We start from the raw sequence: 16,215 nt of genomic DNA, 5'->3' as shown, positions 1-16,215 counted from the left end.
AGTAAACAAAGCAGAAATTAGATCATGACATTTGAAACTATTTACTCTGAAACAAAAAAAGTAAAGAACCGAAACATTCTCAAAAACAATAAACAGGGACCCGTACGAGTGACCATTGTTTGAGCATGCTTACAGCATTTGCAGTTACAATTCAGTTTAACAGAACAGTCATTGAACAGAATGTGCTCTGCTTGGTAAACAATCTTGAAAAGGAAAGCATTTGTTGTTGTTAGGCTGTTATGAAAGTACCGCACATGAATGAAAAGAGATATGTGCTTGCATTTGAGAGCAAAAGATGGCAACTTTTCATTTCTGTGTCTGTTTCGGAAGGCGGCAGGGGCAGCTTGTTCTGTGATGCACTGCTGTTACGGATTCTGCCCTCTAGGGGTGAGAGCTAAGACCCATTCTAGACACAGGATTGTACATCCTGTGGCAAACCACCTTCCTGCTCACAAACATTCTAGTTTGCATAGCATAAACAGTCTATAAACAACTCTTTTAAATGGCCTTCTAAACTCTTGTAACCCCTCCATTGCTTGCTGTCTGTGCAGGGTTGGGCTCCGACACGCATCACCTCTTGGAACACACTCTGTGTGCTCATGACCCCCACAGAGGAGCTGCACACAGGAGCTGGCCTCTTCAGCTGCTCATTATAAGCTGCTTTGTTTATTTGTGTTTACTGCTATTGTGACCTATTTCTTTGTGTATATAGCAAATAATATACACGGTGGTATTTCATTTATTATCTCAGCGCCGCTATGCATACACACAGTCTGAGTGTTGCTGCTGACCGATATGAATCGAGGATTTCAGAAATATATTACATTTTTAGTTGTGATGATCCATTGCATAGTTTTTTGCTTGTAGTGTGGCTTTTATGTATTGTTTTCTTTGATAATGAAAAAAAAATGCTTTCTGTAAACACTAATGTCTTAGTTTCATGTTAAAACAATGGCAGTTTTAATTAATTTAATATTTGTCTATTACACCTAAATTAAATGTTCTTTACAGATTTGATGTCTTTATCTGCAATTTTCCACCCATTGTTACCATGTTTCAGTTTTAGGTAGACTGCTCGTAAATGACAGGGCCCTGCAGAACATGATAAATCCAATATGTATTCAATGCTAGTACCCTTTTCATGCAGCACTATGACGTTTTTTTTTTTTTTGGTTGTTTTTTTAACTGTTTACCATGTAAAACCACCTGCAACTTCAATATAGTATTCTTCAATAAAATGATTAACATAAAATACACAAAATGCTTGTTACTTCTTTTTCAAAATATATTTTTACAAATCTATAATCCTTTTGTCTATGATTTTACTGTAGCACCATTTTTCAGAAATGACATATTAAGTAAATATTTGCATTAACTTAATCAGTAATTGATCCTTGTTCAATAATTCCTACATGGTGTACATTTCCTATCTTCGGATCTGTTGACTTGTGTAGCCTCTTTTAATAGTGAAACATTATTTAAAGAAATCATCCTAGAATGAGTAAAGCTAATTGCAAGCAGAAATGTGCTCCATGCTGTGGGATTTACTGCACAATAACTGCATTGTAGGCATGTTTTCTGCATTTTCTCATATTAATATTCAATAACCGTAAATTAAAAAGAGACCCAGGTTAGGTTTTAGATACAAACTGCACATAATAGGATATGAAGCAGGTAAGAAGGTAAATATTACAAATAAAATGGTAGTATCCCTTTAGAGTGATGAATGCATGTGCAATGTGATAAATAAAATACAATCAAGCCATTTGACAGTAGATAACAACATTAAAAAAATGCTACATTATAAACCCCAGCCACTTCCAGCACACACATTATATAAATCAGATGATCCGGTTGTCAGGGACGACCCCCCCCCCCCCACCCCAGAACAATTTGAACACTGCATTTACACATTCCCTGTTAGAGCTTCATAAACCTTGGTCAGTTGGCCACTTAACTGCAGCTGTGGAAAACCTTTTCCTGACTGAATTGTTCCCTGCTCTCTAAAGAGTTTTTTTTTTTTTTTTTGACCAAAACTAAACCCAGTATTTAAATCGTGGTCCCTCCAGGGCACTATACAACCTCATTTGCTCTGCTGTGTACTCTGGAACACAGACTAGATTCCTAGACAGAACCAATACTCAAACCCCATAGCATTCGAATCTAATTGATCCTATAAAACTCAGAAATGTAATTTCAGAGTACATGTAGTTTAAAAACTGGTCAGCTGGGGGCACTATATACTTATGATTTAGCTTGCACAGTAATACAATTAGGGTTTGAAATGTTTACATGAATTAAACAGATATGGAAAAGCCATCTTACTGGAACAAAATTTATAAACATAAAGGCATTACTTTAACTCAGTAATTTATTAAACAACAGTCCTAAAAGCAAAGTGTACTACCCCTATAATTCTGAGAAATACAGCAACTTCTAAAAAATACCTTAATATAAGGTTAAAATTATCTTCACTGTAAATCCTGTGTGCTATGTTCATATTTTTTAAATATTTATTTTACAAATATATTTTAGCAATTAATTATTTACCAATTCTCAGAAAGGGTAACCCGCTTGAAACCGGGTTCTATTTTTTCACACACTTATAAATAAAACATCGTAAGTTTCACTCATATTTACCTTTATTTTGACCACGGAATAAGGCCGATTCAATAAAGTGGTAGGTTTTATACTGGTTGAACAGAAAAGGGAATAGGATTACAATATATGGCTGATTCAATATAACCAGAGATTATATTATGTGTTTTTTTTACTGGAATGCATTTACTTATGAAAAGCATCCTGGACATTGGTTAAACAGAGGAAATCCTTGATTTACAGTAGCTAAAGGAATCTTTCAGGTTAATAACTCAGTATTATCAGAGTTTAAATCATGATTAAACCTTAATTTTAAAAATTGCATTCGGGGTAGAAGATTAATGTTTCACAGCAATATGTATATATTATGTATACACCCCACATGCTGCTTGTTTCTGAAGGTGGTAAAAATACCCTTTTGATGACTTTCTATATTGCTTTGTCCATGTGGGAGATGGTGCATTTCAGAAGTGAAATACACAGAACAATAATATCAAAGATTTAAATGCATAACAAACAACAGAGGTTCTATTTGTGCTTTATTTCATTTCAGTTCTCACAATTTAGTAGGAATCATTAAAATGTACAAAAGGTATAAAACCAAGAACTGCTTGTCCCTTCATACAACATTGACAGGAGTACATAAATAAGCTAAATAACTGGTCATTACCATTTGTACTGTAACAAGCGTTCACATGAAGGTGTTTAAAATGTTAGTTCAGACGTACAGTAAAGTACACAAGAGCCTCCATTTTATCACAAAGAAGAAACTGACATCAAGATGCACCTTGTAATAAACACATCATTCAGACCCAACATTGTACAGGGTAGCTATAAAAACAGACAAGGGTGTAATGCTACATTACAGGAGAAATCAAATGTCTTGCATATCCTTGCTTGGGGTTGTTCTGTGTTGGTTAAAAACATACTCTTATATGCAAGGGGGATGCCATGCGTATACACTAGACTGGATAGTCATAAACCTACAATACACTAGGGTGAAACAGGAGCTAGAATGTTATGTTTATTTTACTTTATGCTATTCAGGTACATCCTGTATTCTCTTAAATGTATCTCAACAGCATGCAAGGTTACAGTAAAGCTCTCTACTGAGGTTGACAACCTATTTTCTACAACTAGCAACCTTTTCTAAAACATGCATTCTTTGCTCAGTATATCTACAGCACAATAGGTGTCTATTGTAAGAAAACAAAATAATTCTGGCTTGTGGCTTATGTCATTTCTGTCATCAAACAAAATTATTTTTTTTATCAAAATCCTAACAGGAATGTCATTCTGCCTTGTGTAAAAGCTGAAAGGAAAACAACAGAGTTTTAAAATCCCAGCACGGAATTCAAAATGACATTAGAAAAAGGAATGGGTTATCGTCATTGCCAATCGCTTGCTGAACCAGAAACGACTGGTTAGTTGAGGATTCCCAATTATCAGTGCTGCGTATGAACTGCTGAGGTGGCATGGGAGGGAAGCAATCAGTGTAGACAGCAAAACATTATACATGTGGAACACAAAACCAAGGAGGAAGGCTGTTAACAATGGGACTACAATAGATGATTGTGGTTTTTCATTAGTTTTGTATGTTAATTCAGGCTATGCAAATACAATACTATACTGCAGATAAACTGCTGTGTCCAGGTTAGGCACCAGCAAGCCACTTCTCATTTATAGAATGCTGCTTGAAATAGCTGCATTACCCACATTGAACATGGATTTTAAAACCTTGACTAGCAGTCCTTTAAGGAAATAGCATTGCAAGCATGGGAGCACACACAAGACCACATTGTTAATTCCATTCTCCACTTAATGCAGCTGTGGTTGAATGCATCAACTTGGGCTATTAAAAACAGGCTCTTTTATTGATCTGATTGTGAAGAAGCTGGACCTGTCCCTCTGGATGGTTTTTACATTTACTATAGTTCCACTCAGCATTGTAAGAGCACCTTCAGCAAACACAATGCCATGTACATCAACTGCCACTACGAGAGCCTCCCAGTTCTAATTAGAAGTGGAGTGGCATGCAAACAGGACAGGCTCCTGTGATTTGGCCATTGCTGTACTGTTTAAGTACCAATGGACTGAAAGAGTTCTTAAAAAACAATTATTACCATTTGCAGGGGAACTCTCAATGAGGACTATGATTGCACAGCCAAGAGGTTTGAACTGTGCCCCCACAGGCTTGTATTTGTAGCTTTGCTGTACATATTGCATGGGGTTCATACCAAGATGTTATTATCTTTGAATTATTCTCATAATTGCACAGTAAGACAGGCTGAAAATGTACTTTCCAAAACCACATAAGTACTCAAAAGTTCGTTCCCTTGTTAATAAACATTTACATTAAAAGTTCAAGGTATTTAATAACAGCAGAATATTTGGTATTGCAATAGTTTAAGACTGGATTAGATTATTGCTTTATAAATAATCAGGTGTCAAGTCTCTAATGAGATGCTGCGACTGCTAACTCGATGTTTTAGCACTTTCTTTCATAATCTACCTGTTTCTAGCAACACCTGTACGAATACACTGAATTAATGGTCTAGATGACACACAGGGTGATTTTGCAGTTGCTAAACCAACCTTAAATAATTGATTCCCAATCACTGATGTATCGTTCAGTATGATCAATAATCAGAAATCCCCCCACTGCCAGATTTCGTCTGACAACAAAAAACACAACCTGCATGTAAAACAATGCTAACCAATCTTTCCAGTTATGCAAACGACATACCCTACATTTGTGCAGCCCAAGGTAAGCAAACTATGTGTTGCCGTGGTGAGGGTTTCTCTTTTGTTTGAGAGGATGGCTGAAATCTTGAACACATAATGTTGTCTAAAACTGTGCTTTCACAGTCCCTCAAATTGGAGCATATGTGGATCCAATTTATTTGATGAGCAATCAAATTTATATATTAAAATGGCACTAGCTATGTCAACAACAAGCTGAACGTTTCAAAGAAAACACACCTTTAGCTCAGGGATCAAGACCACTCGGTCGATAAAGAGGGAATGACTTACAAACAGAAAAGAAGAGATAAAAATAAATAAACACATCTTGATTGAGGTGTTAGCACATCATTATTGCAGATTTTATGTTCCTGCAAACATGTTTAGGATCATAATTAATCATATATTTGTTGCTTTATATCACAGACTTGAATTTCCGTTTTAAGCTAATCAATTTCCAGATCGCTGTCTTCATCGCTGTGTGTGTGACACATGATAGAGGCATTCCGGATAGAGGTTGGGATCACTGCATGTTTATCTGGCAGAAGGCCGTACTCTTGCAATAGCGCCTCCAGATCTACTGCAAAGAAGTCTTCTCCAAGCTGATCTGTGAGACGCACAAAATTGCCAATCAGATCTCCTTCCTTGTAGACCAGCAGAGCAGGCAAGGCATTCCCAGTGAATCTGGCACTGGCACCAATCACACAACTTTTGACACGGCAAAATTTAACAAGAGGGTACTCGGCGGCTAGACATATCATACAGCCCGCCATTGACTCGCAGGCAGGGATATCGTCTTCATAGATATGAATCATCACCAGCGTGCCTTTCACCTCTTTGTCTACAGTGTCCAAGAACTCTTCTGCGCTCCCCAGTTCAAAGACCTGCTCGAATCTCTTCCCGCTGTACAACTGCCTTCTCATTTCGTCGATTCTCTGTTTTCTGTATTGCTGCAGAAAGTCCTCGTTGTCGTTTTCTGCTTGAAGCTGGTTGTATTCTTGCAGGGTCACCTGAAATTCAGACACACAAAAACACTAAGGGTTGTATTCAATGATTTACCCCAGTTCAAAGTTTACAGTTTAAATGAAGGAGATTATAAATTAACTTCCCTATTTATTTTTATTTTTTAGTTATAAGCTTAAAAATTGGGGTAAAATGCTATGTCTACATGGTCTCAAGTTCATAAGCTTAGTTTACTACTACGAATGGACAAATTATTCTGAAAGTGTAATGAATAACCAGGTAACTGATTCTTAAAAAAAAAAACACACACACATTAAGAACACATGTTAATTGCTCAATTATGTTTGGTGACATTGCTACATAACATGATCAGTTCTAATCTAAACACTGTTGATTCCGATTACATGATGTAGTGAAGACACTAATATCAGGTTTATTTTTGGAATTACAGTAACAAACCCATGTATGTTTGTGAAAACCAAAGTTTAGCAGCAAGTTATATAGAGACACATGCAGAATATAGAATGCAATTTATTTTGAAGCCTTAGTATTCACTCCTTTCAGTGGAGTCATCCCGTATCCTAAGTCCTGCCACCATGATGAATTAGTGTGTCCCGGCCGCTCACCTTCCCGTTGATTTTCTCTTGCAGCTCCTTCTCCTTGTCCTTCTCACGCTCGTCGTCCAGGTGTGAGCGGCAGGTCAGAGACAGCTTCTTGATGAGCAGCTCCATCTCCGAGCGCTGCTCCTGCCGCTGCTCGTTCTCCAGCTGTTTGTATTTACGCCAGTCATTGATGACACCTTTCGGTCCTGCAAACCAAAACACCCGGCCCCTTTACACCTTCATAACCGGTACTGCGAGTCGGGCAGCGGCTACAAAGAGCATCAAAATCTGGGGATACGTGGAGGCTCCTGTCAGTTAGTCTGTACTTACACCCGGCCCCTTTACACCTTCATAACCGATACTGTGAGTCGGGACATCTCAATCGGAACAGCGGCTACAAAGAGCATCAAAATCTGGGGATACGTGGAGGCTCCTGTCAGTTAGTCTGTACTTGCGTATGTATTTCTCACTTTCAGTTTTATATAGTTTATTCTAAATTTGTTCATACTTTTCTGGGAACTCGCCAAGTTTTATCCCGTGAATATTTACCTATTCAAAAACTGAATTTCCGCTCACATTTGACTGAAGTAAAGTATGTGCTTGGAGCATTTGGGATACAGAACAGAAGAGGTTCATGGTCAATTACCCTGAATTGCATCAAGCACCTTTTTGTAGGTGTAATCCCGGGATAACTACCGACAGGTGTTTGATGCAATCCAGGGCTGCAAAATATTCTAATAAAATCCAGATGATCCTGTCTGGGTACAGATTAATCAAACTGAACCCTAAATTGGGTTCACACAAACATACATCAGAAGTAGCTTCAGTGGTCAGTTACAGAGTCTACAATGTCTTGTTTTTTTACCAGTATTAACAGCGCTCCCATCCTGGTTGTAATCCATCTCAAGAACCTCAGGATTGTGGATGGTCTTCCTCCCTTCAGCCCCTTCCTCCTCTCTGTCACTACCCTCATCCTCACTGCTGCTGTAGTAGTACTGGAGCTTCTCCCCCATCAGTTTGTCATCCAGGGTTGTCATTGTTACGGGGCTCTTAAATGAAACAGAGGAAAACAAAGCTCCTGAGGAGTGCTTTCTAATGTGGTCCTTTGCTGTCTGAAAATCCCAATAACCTCAATCCAGGTGATTTATTAAGGCTCTTCATAAATGGAGAAGTTCATTATTTAATTGGGAATATATTCGATTTGTCTTAACAGAATTAAGCACTGCATGTGTTTAAGATTGTAATAAATTATAAGATTATGAAAACCGACATCTCCTGTATTACATTTTGTTGGCTACAGTACAACCACTTTAATTCATAAAGGAGTTCAGCTGTAAAACTCAAGCCCTGATCTGAAGTACTCCTAGCGTAGCATAGCAGTAGGGAGGGTGGCACATTTTCAAAAAGAAAAAAAAGGGTTCCTTTCAAAGGTTATTACACTGATAATGTAATTGCATCTTCATTAACATTGCCCATTCCTAATTTCCTGATAGTCTCATTACTAACCTAGTGAGCTACTTAACAACCGTGTAGGTGTACAGTACATTTATTAAAAGGTCAAGTCTCCTGTGAACTGGGATGCAGTACTGTTCAAAAGCGCACTGCTGGCCCTTCGTAGATTAAATAACACTGATTTTCCTCATTTAACTCTTTTCTATTGTGCTCACCCCCATTCGTCCTCCCACAGATATGCATTAATTAATATGAGATGGATCTCCAAATTACAGGTCGGCCTTAAAATGCAGTTTGTACAGTGATGGTTTGAGCACAGGTTATTGATTTAGAATGAACACTTCCATTTTAACCCCAATAACTATACCCAGCTAGTAATAAGATAACTCACACCCGATATTATTTAATGGAGACATTTTATTGAGCCCCCGCACCATATAATCTAATAATTGCAGGGTGTCCTGGAAAAACTTTATAAGCGACAATTTTCTTTTGATTAACTTTATCTTGCTTCTTACTAAAATCAACAAGTGCATTTTTGGGGAAAACCATATCCACTACCCACATTCATTTCAAAAGGGATCCTCAAACCAAGTCAATATTTTGTCTTGAGCAAGTACAATATAGGGTAATGAGAATTGTGGACGAGACTACTGAATAGAGACAAACTTGAGGTTTGGGATTTAGAGACACTGCCACAGTGAAGACAGACTCTTTCTGCAAGGTTGTCTGGACAGATGCAGAATTGTACACATAGTGTAAACTGGCTACACTGACATGGCCAATTGGGGTAGCCAATATAACAAGAAAGAGAAGAATGAGGATGACCGATACAGGGGAAACAAAACCATTTAATGCAAGTTTTGCTTGCAGATGTTTATTTTACAGGGGTACAAATTCACTGTGATCTTCATATAACAGTCTGCCCTGCAGTGGCCATTTTGGTTATTTTTACAATTTCTCTTGAACATTAATTTACATGGATTATTTGTCCATACATTTGCAAACAGTGTCTTGTTTTCAAAATAACTATTAAATATCATGAATCTGTTTATAAACATGATTTGATTCATAATTTAGAAGAATAAAAAACAGCAAAAACATTTTTTGTTCAATTACCTTGATGGAGCCTTCTGGCTTTGTGAATCTGAACAGCAATTTGAATTCCACTTGATGAATACAACCTCTTTCTCTCCACTTCCAGTAGCAGCACTGTGCTCACAATCCTTGTTGCTATTTTATCCAGTTGCTTGTGTCTGTATTTGGAAATGTGTTTAAGTGCAATGCTATATAAATGACCAGGACATCCTGGAAGCAATGATTTAATAACCCTGCAGTGCAAAAACAACATCTGGGGGCCTAGATCTGTGCATTAAATGAAGTTAAAGCTTTTGGGACTAGATGTTACATTAAACTCAGCTTTAATCCACACAGCATGAATTTAACAAAACAGAACGGAAATACTTTAGTAAGTTAAACATTTGCCATGAATCTTACAGTGGAGATTGCACCAGATACAGAGCTTCGTTTTGACCCAAAAAAAAAGAAACTATGACTGGATTAAACACGTTTAAACATTTAAAACGTTAACAGAATGGAAATGTTTGTAATCAATTAAAAAAAAAGGCATTATGATTAGTCCTCCATTACAGTTACTTTTTTTGTGATAGCCATTAGTGTGCCAGACTACTTGTGTACACTCCGTCATTTCTATGAAAGACTGAATAAATAACCCTACACTGCACACATGTGAAATGCATACCCTTGACAATGGTTAAATGTTTACAGGAACAATTAGAAACGGTGTAACATACTTTGTTTCACAGCCTTTCTAAGTTTACAAAGCATGTACAGCATCATATCTCACAACAGACAGTAGTGTTCAAACGTTTGTAAATAACGAATGATAAACAGCAAGACTTGGGGTGAGGACAGTATTGCCCATGTTTCCTTACTCAGACATTTTACTTACTAAATACCCTAGTATCTCTGAATAAATAATCGTCTCCACTTTAAAAATATGCTAACATTTTTTATGAGTAACACTTCTCACGAGTAGAATGGTACCCTGAAATGTTCTCCTTCTTCAAGGAAAGCAGAACAACTGGGGATGGGGCGGAGGGGTTTGCCAAATAACTTCACTTGGATAAAGGCGTCTGCCAAATAAATAAATAAATAAAAAGTTTACATAATGTAATGTGTACAGAGAAAACATTAATGTTATTTTAGCGCAATGATTTACACGTCGTTATTTCGGGAAACAGACGGGTTGCCATGTGCGGTTCAGCGAGGGACTACTGTACACACTTTTTTTGTGTGTAATGTTAAATTTCGACGTTTTCCCACCGACCACCAGTTCAGCATGTGTCCCAGTTGAGCCTCCCAGATATCTGGTGGCCTTTGTCAGGGATTTACATTACAAATTAATCTGTCACGTGAGGGGCAGCTGCTGAATAACCTGTGTAGGCTTGAATATGTAACACTGAATCTGGGTTTAAAGGGTATGGCTAATCCCATTACATTTGGATTTCCACTACAGGAACGATGTGAAGGAGGAGTACGGTAGATACTCGGGCACGTGTCAAACTGTGTTGTTTATTATGATATTAAATAAATGCACATGCGAATGGTGTCGTCAACACTGCTTGCATTCCAATTTAAAGTAATGTAACTAAACGGTATTTGTTTATCTATACATTTATGAATGCCTGGACTGTACACATCACACAGGAAATGACATCAAAAAGAAAGACTCCTAGTTTAAGGACTAGACAGGAGCCGAGGAATCGTTTCTTCTAAGCTCGAACGGAACATGTATAGAACGAAGCATCATCATAACTCAAAAGACACTTTATTTGTAAATAAAGATGCACCCATGCCAATTGATTTAACAAAACTACGTACTGCTTATGTCAAACTGTGCAGACATAGGGACAGCTTTATGGTTTTAGAAATCTGTCTCAAAATATCATGTTTACGTTATATATATATAGCGCAGCACCGTTTCAAATAACATTCTTCAGTTGTAACGCGCAGTATACAATACCAAATATGAATCCTTACCACAAAGCGTACCGATTGTGTTTGAAACGTAATAAACCGCTCCCCTCTGATTTCTCTCAGTGGCAGACAGAGTAGAACAACACAACCGACCTTCCGGTTCTGAGAGCCACGAATTGTAACCGACTGCAACATCCAATAATGAAAGAGAAAGGGCAAAATCGTCATCATGTAGGCGGGGAACGAGCTACATCGCAGAAAATTGAGAAACTGACCCCTTGTGTTCGCCATGTTGGCCCAGTTGCTACTTAAATAACATCACGGTGCTGACGACTGTTGGAGCCAACATGGGGCCAGTTTCATAACCTCTGAACTCGCCAAGCTTGTGTGCAGAACCAAGGCGTTTTTTCTGAGTTAAGTCACGCGAGGGCAAGAGAAGAGAAGGCATGTGTTTATGTTCAGTGTTTAAGTTTAGAATGTACATATACATATATATAATAGATGCCCGTTAAAGGTTTTGTTTGCTGTTCACTAGAATGTTGACCTGGTTTGCCCCACATAGTTTGTGCTTTACCCTTAGCTTTTTAAAATACGGTATACATTGTCCGATATATACAATTGTAAAGAATGACAAATGGAAACACCTGGAATATATAACACACAGTTTTGACTCATTCATCTTGCATAGTCCCTGACATGTAATAATATTAAAAATAAATAAAAATAACTGCTCAAAACTAACAAATGGCACATTCCAGGGAAATATGACTTGCTAATCCTTACTTTGATATGATGAACCATCCACCCGACCAAGCAGTGTAAATGAAAACCATATCACTGCTTACTAAATCCAGATATGAATCCGTTTAGGCATTAATTAAATCCAATTGATTTGCAGCGTGGTTAACTAGGACACAGAAAGATTTACGCATGGATACCTGATGGGCTGGTGATGTTGCCTGTTTATCCCCTGCAAGACCAGTGCTGATGGAAAAACACCAAAGCCAAGCATTGAACTGTGGCGTTGTGACAGGATTGAAAGGAGTCCCTGTTGTAATTCGCCCTCCCGACCACCGGCAGCGCTGTGTAGGGTTGACCGTGATTGGGTCAGGAGGCTGAACTCTGACCATACAGGAAGTTCCGGGTCAGGCGGCCATCTTGGCCCAAGGTGGGACCATGCGGCCGTCAGGTCCCATCATTGCAATCAGCTGTGCTGTTCTCATCGATTGGCTGACGTGAGGCAGCGTGCTGATTGCAGGGGTGGGACTTGGCAGTATTTAAGCAGTATGGTTTTGCCATTCGGCCCCCTGTCCTGAACTGAAAACACGTGCTGTGCTTTGTTGTTGTTTTGTTTTATCAAACTGCTGTAATTCGCAGAAGCTTGAAACTTAAGGGACTTTGGTGGATTGCCGCAGTGGAAGAAACCCAGGACAAGCCAGTAATCCGTGGAAGGGGGCCAGGAGGCGGTGAGAGGAAACCCACTGCAGGAGCACAGAGAAACCCAGTGCTTCCTTTATTGTTGTGTGTAACGGGATGTTTTTGTTTATTCTTTTTATTTGAAACCTGAGTTTACCATCGCTGGTATTCCAGGTGGTTTTCTTGTTTATTTTCTGGAATACTGGACTGTTCTATTTTTGTTTGTTAAAATAAAATCCTGCCTGTACCATTGAAGGTACAGGGCTCCAAGGACTAAACGACACTTCCGGCTCCTGTGTGCTGTCATTTCTGGTCCTTCCCTAAAGCTCCACCCACTACCCTCCCACAGGCGTCCATCCATTTTACCAGGAAAACAAGTCAGACTATTGACTCAGATAGAGCAGTGAAAGGCTAAGGGTCTATAAGATGGGGATTTTACCTGCAAGTGATGGGAAAACATGAAACAGTGTATTTACAGCGGAAGCCGTTCCCCCTTTAATGTTACTACCAAAGGGTGTATTTTCAGAAATTAACTTTGCCACATGCTTATTTTTTCCCCCCATGTGTGTCGAATCCTATGTTGGCCTGTTATGCATATTTGGAATCTTCAGTATGTTGTTTAGCATTATGAGATGTGATACATGTTTAAAGTTGAGCTAAATGAATATGTGCAATGTATTGTGACAAGCAACAGGTGTGCTACAGCCCAGTCACAAAAAAAACATCAACACTGGACAAGACACTTGTATTCCACTCTCAATGTGCTGAGAGCTACGCGGTCCTACCCAATATTAGAGGGGAGGGAAAACTGAGTAGAGCTCAAAGTCATTTCAATTTATTTTTTACATTTCCCGGACCATGTTATGGTGTCTGCAGTGATTCTGAGTGGTTCTGAATTCTTTTGCTGTGATCTTGAGGTTTGTAAGAGCTTACCTGGAGTGTCGTGAGTGCAGGAGCTGAACAGTCTTCAGCTCTGCTAGCCCCACGCTCTCTATCTGCATACAGTAAATGTAGAGCAGGCAGGGCTGGCAGAGGTAAAAGTGAATTGTCACTGGAATGATGACGGCTGTTCACTGCTGGCATTTAGGATTCTCTAGGCAAGCTCAAAACAGCTAAAATCCATGTAAAGGCAGATTAGGGAAACATTTGCATAACTCAATATCAGAGCACCAGAACTCAGAACCACTATAGGAAATGGGGAAAACAAAACAACCCAAACAATTAAAATGATGTTTGAAGCTTCTTATTTATTCTCTATAGCCCCTTCGGTAGCCAGAAATGTTATCACATGACGGAGGTTTTCACTGGATACAAAAAAGGGCTGATTCTGTCGATTGTGGGTTTATAAGGCAAGAGCCTTGTTGAATACACCTTACAAGAGAAAACATTCAGGGTTTGCGTTTTGTACATATATTTACATTTGATTGTAGAGAGGACTGGTCCACACAAATCCATTTACATTTCCAAAGAACCCAGGTTGAACTGAAACAAGACACAGCTTGCCGATAATATCCCTCTCTTTGAAATCAAAGAGGGAGCATTTCTCCAAAGCCACATAACGCCATGGAAATGAGATTATTGTTTCGGGGCTTCAGCCAGACTTGTGAAGCACCCTTTCTTCTTTTCATGACAGTGATGTCTTTAGATTATTACACTAAACAGTATCATTTGCATTTCTATGCCTCACTTCCACTGTTGTTGTTCTTTTAGTTTGGTTGCATTTTTAGCAATTAACAAGACCTTAGTGCCACATATTTGTCAATATATGGCTTGCCTATATATTTATGTCTGTCTTAAGTATGTTTGTGCAGACCAGCGTTGGATACAATTTAAGGTGAAGAGCTGTTAGTGTTGAATAAAATACAGCTCTGGTGTGGAAGAAAAAGAAAATGTTAATTAAGGTGTTTGAAAACATAATGCAATTAGACTGTCTTAAGCTTATCAAGTATGGGGGAGAATGCATTTAGGTCCACATCAAAACTGCTCTGTAGCAGTTCATATAGTCCCATATTAACATGGAGATGCAAAGTGAGAAACAGTTTGTCTACAGAGGCGTTTTAGTACGTAGTTATTTTTTTCTTGTAGATAGGACTGTTTATTAAGGCAGTTGATGTGCATGACTTAGGGGCTGCTTTGATCTACCTTTACCCCACCGGTATAAACCACAGTAGGATTTACAGCTTCAGGGAACCCACCTGTGCTGTCATTATATTATATTGTAATTATTATTAACAATAATACTCATCATTTAAGTAACAAAGTATACCCGGCCAACTGTACATAATAAAGCTGTAAACCCACTTTAAAAACCTGATTTATTCATGTCATCAGAACCCAGAGATATATTTACAGCCTTATATTTAAGCAGGGTGCACTTTTATAATTAGTTGCAAACAATTTGAATTCCTCTGGTTTCTCACATTCATAGTACATTTTTATATTGCTCAATTTTTTTCATTGTGGCAGCGTTTTCTTATTGAATACATTCTTTTTTCCTCTTCAAAAATCATTTGGCATTTTGATCTGCTGTTTTGCAGAGTGGTTTGTACAGATGTTCTGAAGTCACTAGAGGTGATTGTGTTGAATATAGGAGGCTCTTGCAGTCTAATTATGATAAGATTGGAAACTCCTATAGTTTATAAAGATGTAAATATTTATTACTAATCGTAGTAATATCAGACAATCCATTGTCCTTGAAATATGTTACCTTGTTACATGTACAGTATTATAAGAACCTATTACTATAATTGATTACTGTAAAACATTACCTAAAACTTTCCACTGCACTGCCATTATATTGTTAGAGACCTGTTTATTATCATTTCTAATTTTAGAAGCATGTTTCTATCCTTGTTAATGGATCATTTTACTGAAGAACGAGTTCAAGATTTGCACACTTTCTACAGGTTTATTCTTCAAGCTGTTTGGATGCTATTTTTACAAGTGTTGTTTCAACTCAGGAAATGGTAGTGTAAATTAGGACTGTCTTCACTGTCTTATTTACCTAATATGCTTAAAACTGAATGTGTTTTTGTCTGACCGCTCTGCAGTGAAGTGCAGACTTCAAAGACCCAGGTTTAAAGATGTCTTTAACAAACAAGCACTTCATTTTATTATTATGTTTGTTTAGTATTCATTATATGAAGTCGTGAGTACTAGATATTTGTTACTGGAAAAATAAAGACCAGATTGTACAATATTTCTATTTTTTAATTACAATAATCCTCCAAAGAGTTTGTAATTTGTATAAAAATACAAATAATCTTAAATAAACTTTGCAAATTCAATTAGAGATGTTTTGACTCCAATGTTTATATCAGTGGCGTGCCGTCAGGACCTTCAAGGTATTCTCTGCTGACCAGACAGTACCAAGTAAACTGTCAGTCAAATGGCATTACGTTGCCTCACTCACTTGCGTACAGTGTGCTTGCTTATACTATGA

The 16,215-nt window shown here is 38.1% G+C and overlaps 1 protein-coding gene across 6 annotated transcripts; it reads right to left on the bottom strand.

Annotated features, from left to right (window-relative positions):
• Positions 1-3,119: 3,119 nt before the first annotated feature.
• LOC117396998 (phosducin-like protein) lies at positions 3,120-11,550 on the bottom strand. 6 transcript variants are annotated; one of them, XM_059005542.1, is made up of 6 exons: positions 11,421-11,524; positions 10,386-10,513; positions 9,477-9,613; positions 7,771-7,954; positions 6,930-7,111; positions 3,120-6,350 (listed from the first exon to the last, which is right to left on the bottom strand). In XM_059005542.1, the coding sequence occupies exons 4-6, from the start codon at positions 7,940-7,942 to the stop codon at positions 5,787-5,789; spliced, it is 918 nt and encodes a 305-aa protein (XP_058861525.1). In that variant the 5' UTR covers positions 7,943-7,954; positions 9,477-9,613; positions 10,386-10,513; positions 11,421-11,524; the 3' UTR covers positions 3,120-5,786. The 6 variants fall into 6 exon arrangements, with proteins under 6 accessions (XP_058861525.1, XP_034765142.2, XP_034765144.2 ...); XM_034909251.2 differs by having other exon boundaries at positions 10,425-10,513; XM_034909253.2 differs by lacking the exon at positions 10,386-10,513 and having other exon boundaries at positions 11,433-11,529.
• Between the last annotated feature and the right edge of the window lie 4,665 nt (positions 11,551-16,215).

The sequence above is a fragment of the Acipenser ruthenus genome, chromosome 31 (genome assembly GCF_902713425.1).
Source record: "Acipenser ruthenus chromosome 31, fAciRut3.2 maternal haplotype, whole genome shotgun sequence".
Classification (NCBI taxonomy): domain Eukaryota; kingdom Metazoa; phylum Chordata; class Actinopteri; order Acipenseriformes; family Acipenseridae; genus Acipenser; species Acipenser ruthenus.
The sequence above is the reverse complement of the archived record's forward strand: the minus strand, read 5'-3'. Positions and strand labels throughout refer to the sequence as shown.